The sequence below is a fragment of the Lycium ferocissimum genome, chromosome 3, assembly GCF_029784015.1.
Source record: "Lycium ferocissimum isolate CSIRO_LF1 chromosome 3, AGI_CSIRO_Lferr_CH_V1, whole genome shotgun sequence".
NCBI lineage: Eukaryota > Viridiplantae > Streptophyta > Magnoliopsida > Solanales > Solanaceae > Lycium > Lycium ferocissimum.
Window position 1 is genome coordinate 32,243,411 of NC_081344.1, and position 5,597 is coordinate 32,249,007.

General features: G+C 31.6%; 1 protein-coding gene across 1 annotated transcript; it reads right to left on the minus strand.

The window, feature by feature from the left end:
• Window positions 1-519: 519 nt before the first annotated feature.
• LOC132051099 (putative magnesium transporter MRS2-G) lies at window positions 520-1,052 on the minus strand. Its single transcript, XM_059442385.1, has one exon. It carries the CDS (start codon window positions 895-897, stop codon window positions 526-528), a length of 372 nt encoding a protein of 123 aa, XP_059298368.1. The 5' UTR covers window positions 898-1,052; the 3' UTR covers window positions 520-525.
• Window positions 1,053-5,597: the final 4,545 nt, after the last annotated feature.

Consider the following 5,597-nt stretch of genomic DNA (forward strand, 5'->3'; position numbering starts at 1 on the left):
AAATGAGAGCAAAGAGTTAATACCCAATAGAGTGGAGAAGCTATCGGAGAAACAACTCTTTGACAACATGACTTATCTGTTATTCATGTTCTTAGTCTACACTTTACCATCATCCTTTTTTTTTTTCCCTCAATCAAAACCCAAAAATAAAATAGGAACTCTTGAACTTGTATGTGATTGTGTGATTGTAACTGAGAAAAGAGAGAAAGTGGAAGAAGACGGAAGAAACAATAGCGGCGGAAATGTGCTTGCTCAGGTAATTCTGTCAAAAGTCAAATATGCCCTCACTTTGAATTTTATGGACGTAAAACAGGCATGTCGATCCGAATCTGAAACTCACGCTCCTATATAGTAGAAATTTGTAAACCTTGATGATAGATGAATTCATTATCCAAGCAAGTTCTTCCACCTAGCATATCCTAGAGTAACAGGGAATAGTAATATACAACCTGCTGTGATGCCCGCGACAAAAGGCCAAAATAACATGTCCTTATGGTATAGGGTATAAGGTATATTCATACCAAACTACCCAGCGATCAGCGTTTCCATAGCTATAGAAAATGATGCAATCGTCAGTGTCAACTGCACCTGATAAAGTTCATTACGCTGATCGTGGAGTTGGATTTTGACGTAATCTTCTGTGTCATCAATGTACTCACTGACAGATAATATCTTGTTACGGGTGCCTTCCAACTGCATGAAGTAGGCCTCAAGCAACATCACCACATCAAAGTAATTAAAAGGGTTGCTCACCAAACTTCCACTTCTGCTTCGAGCTGAATTAATTCTACGAAGATTCGGTGCTGCCGGAACGACACTATTTGAAACAATAGTTCCCAAAAGAGTCTCAGTTTGCTGATTCTGAATCCATTTCATATTCAAGTACAACTGTGCCATGTCTTCACTGTCATCTAAAAGGTGTTATATTCCATCTCTAACCTTCTGCACTCCTGCAAGTAATCGGGTACGATTACTTTTTAAACTTCTTGCTTGCTCAAGATTCTTCGTTCTAACATTCATGGCCCGTTCATCCAAAACTAGGTAAGCATCTCTCTACAATCCCTATTTTTTCGGTTCATAGATATGTTTGCAACTGTTTTTTACAGTTTCACCAAGATGTGAGGGAATAATTTTGCACGAAATAAGGTTGAGCAATTAGTCAAGGTAAAGTGCAATTTTTTTTATTTTCCCTATTGAATGTGTCCATCCACGTTTATTTTGTTATAAGCCAATTATATTCTGTATATTACTTACATAAATATTGCTATATGTAGTAAGCATAATAAAAATGTTATAAACGAATAATATTCGTATAATTTATTATACCAACTATAATAAATTAGATATAAGTTGTATAGTTTAATTATATGGTTTATAAATTTTGTACACTTCATATAATTTTATTATACGTTGTATAATAAATTATATTATGTATATTGCAGGTATTATCTTATATGCGTGATGCGTTTTTTTTTTTTTTTTTTTTTTTTGGACAAGATCACTATGGTTGGAACCTCAAATCGTGAATGCTTTCGTGCATCAAATATATTCAAGGTGAAGGAGTTTAACAATATTCACATATGCAGAAACTAAGCAAAATTATTTTCAAAAAAGGGATGCTACATTGAACCTTTTTGAATAATATCAAGGACAAGTGCAGGAATGAAGCAAGATTAATAGACTTGAAATATATTGAATATGGATGTTTATTGTTAAAGAACAGTGATAAATGATGGGTTTATCCTTATAATGAGAGATAAATTAAAAAAAAAAAAAGAATAAAAGATATCATTGAATCCCTAATTTAGGGGATATTCCTTTCTGTAACATACTTTTTTTAATATATTATAAATGTAATAACCAATGTTCTTTGAAGAATTTGAAAAGCTATGCTATTTATGTGCTTAATTCTAATAACGTGACTTACTATGTAATTTTCTCTTATATGAAAGTACATAATTCTATGACAACGTATAGCTTATTCAACCAACACATCATCAAGCACATTTCGATTCGTTTGTGATAAAATTGCCTTAATTAAGATCTCATCTTCATCTATATTTATATGCAAATTTAATTAGTAAAATATTATCAAGTAATAACATTTGAAAGACCAATAATATCTAAATTCATTTAAAAAATATTACCTGTATGAATTTGGGTAATGCCGTGCAACCAATTTCGAGTAGCAACATCCAACAAGCGTAAACATTTTCATGATGGAAGCAACTTTTATACTTTGTGATTAGGTATTTTGGTAGTAAGGATTTAGAAATGAGTAGCGTATTGTGTAAGATACTAAAACTTATTCGGTTATCAATATTCCTAGGTTTTACTTCTTTGTAGGTTCTATTTGTTCACGAATACAATGGTGGGGTGGTTCTTGGTTCGGTCCTCATTATTTCATCTTCCTAGTTTACGTTGGTTGTAGTCTTAATCTATATCCATAAAGATAGAGATGTCAAAATGGGTCAGCCAAGCCTCATGGGTCAAGGAGTTTGATAGGCTAGGGCGGGCAGATCCTTCATTTTCAAGGTTGTTAAAATGGCCAACCCAACCCAGGCCCAGAAGGGCTATGGGTTAGGGCGGGCTAGTCCTTCATTTCTTTCAATCTTTTTTTTTTTTTTTTTAATAAATTTTTTTCTTTTCAGTCTAATAGTCAATCCTATAAGTATGTTTATTGTTAACATTTCTAACATATGATTATATGAAAGTACATAATTCTACAGTAACTTATAGCTTATTCAACACCAACACATCATCAAGCACATTTGGATTCGTTTGTGATAAAATCGTCTTAATTAAGATCTCATCTTCGTCTATATTCATATGCATATTTAATTAGGTAAATATTGTCAAATAATAACATTTCAAAGACCAATAATATTTAAATTCAGTTAAAAAATATTACCTATATGAATTTGGGTAACATCGTGCAACCGATTTCTAGTAGCAAAATCCAACAAGGGTAAATATTTTCATGATGGATGCAACTTTTATACTTCGTGATTAGGTATTTTGGCAGTAGGGATTTAAAAATAAGTAGTGTATTGTGTAAGCTACTAAAACTTATTCAATTATAATATTCCTAGGTTTTACTTCTTTTTTCACAATTTTCTTTTAAATTTTGAATTTCAAATTAAATTGCAATCATGAATGCAATTTCTATACTTGGTAATTAGGATTTAATAATGAATAAAGTATTGGGTAAGATACTAAGATTTATTCGCTAATCACTATTCCAAAATTTTCCTTCTTTTTTCACAGTTATTTATTAATTTATAATTTAGATTAAATAGTCTTTTGGCCCATGGGCCAGCCTCGGCCCAATCTTGGTCAAGCCTCAAGGGCCAGCGAGCTGACTTGGACTGAGCTTATATGCTTTTGTTTTAAATGGGCTTGAAAAATCTTAACCAAACCTTTCTGGCGGAAATTTAAGGGGAGCTGGCCTCAAGGGCGAGCCATTTTGACGACTCTACATACAGAGCCAGAAATTGAGCTACAATATATTGATTTACTAATATTCTTAGTTGGAATATGTGGTAATATTTATCATCATTACCTCCTCTCCAAGTTCAGAGACCAGAGAGAACGACTATAAATTCCCAAGATGGCCTTTTTTAGTATGGTCATATGACCTCATTAATTACTTTATCGAAATTCTTGGCTTTTTAGAAATTTCATTCATTTCCAATATCGTTATCATTTTCCTGTGTTGTGCGTTCAACTTTATACATGATCGGAAGAAGCTATGTTACTAAGAAATGGTATATTTTCAAATTTTAAAAATTTCCAAATAATGTAAAGGCTATGATTCTGTTTGTTTTCTAAACTTTGCAGTTTTATGTAACTTAAGAGATAGTTTGTATCCCATTAAGTTCTTTAGGATTTGCTTACTCAATTAAAATATACTATACTTTGTGCTAAAATCCCACTTTAGATTTTTTTTTTTTTTTTTTTTTTTTTTTTTTTTTTTTTTTACAATTTATGAAGTTAGTAGTAATACAATATAATGACATAGAACCTTGATTAATTGCAAGGACTCGGTATAATTCTTACAACATGTATTTTGATTTAGGAAAATGTTCAAATTTATAGCCATCTATTAATAGTTCGGCTCAGTTGAGTCCTTGTCGTTGAACTATGAAGTTTACCATACATGAAATATTTCATAAAAAATTGAAATCGAAGTAAAATAAAAGTCATTTCATGTATGTTGTGTACATTCCCAAGTCGAAAATAGTAAGGACATAAATTGTTGGGTTATTAGCATTTTAATATTACATAATAATATTATTAAAGTGCCTTACTGTGTCTAATTACTCCTATACGTTAATGGCCATAAAAGTGATAGAAATGACTTTCATTCTCACGTTTAATATGGTTAGACGTGGCCTTACTTTCATCTTCCCACTAACTCATTTATTTACCCACATTCATCCTCTTTAGTCTTGTAGCTCATATAACCTCTAAGCCATAATTCTCCATTATTTATTCTCATTACTACCCCACTCTCATCCTATTCAATTCAAAGATGGTGTTGTTAACTATAAATAGTTAGTCATCCTAACCTTGTGTTGTGTGAAAAATATTGGAGAGTTCTTGAAAAAGTGAGGATAAAAGAGAGTTTTATTTAGTTGAAAGAAGATGTTCTTATGGTGGAGCTTTGGACTTTTCAACTAGTCGGAGTTGGTTGAGTCACACGACGTTGACGGACTGTGTATCTGGTGGGGACAAGTCGGTGTCTTCTTTGGACCGGGAAGATTATCTTTGCGATGGGCTTGAATCTCCTTAAAGAGAGCGAGATATCCGCTCCTCAGCCTGAAGAATATTTATTTATATTTTGTTCATTTTTATTTTTATTTTCAACTGTAATAATTTGTGGTATATTCACTAACAATTTTAAGGAGATTCATGTTTGTTACAGTTTGAAAAAATTGCGGATATCAAGATTGGAGATGTCAACATCATTCTGTTTCGACGTCGCTAGATCTCTTTAAGAGATGGAAGGGTAAAGTATTTTTTTCTGTACTTGCTCAACTCAAGTGGAGAAAAGGTAAAAACCTTTTACGTTATATTTTTATGAATAAAGTGATACTACTTTTCAAGAGTATAAATTGTTATTTAAATTCTTAAAATAGTGGGGGTTAAAGAAATGAGACAAATATTTATCATGAAAAGTGATTTCTGCATCTTTGAGAATGTTTTAAAAAGTGTGGCAAGTGCATGTAATAATTTTGAAAAATTCACATGGTATTTTTGCCTCAATGTTTGATCATTTGTTGATCTTTGGGTCTAACATGGTGTTGTTAAATTAAATTGAATATACGTGTAGCAACCATTTTGACGTAAGAAATTTAAATGAGGCAAATATCATTCTTGGAATGAAAAATATAAAAAACATATGATAAAACTTTTCTTATCAGTCACATTATGTTGAGAAAATTGTGAAGTACAATTTTGTGGATTGTACATGTGTTGCAACTCCTTTTGATTAAGTATTTATTTATTTTCAATTCAAAGTGAAAAATTGTGATAAAGAAAAAAGGAGTATGCTAGCCTAAATATTAAATATGTGACTGACTGCACATGGCCTG

Excerpts from the sequence above, each read along its gene's own strand:
- LOC132051099 (XM_059442385.1), bottom strand. The coding sequence starts at position 897 with ATGGCACAGTTGTACTTGAATATGAAATGGATTCAGAATCAGCAAACT.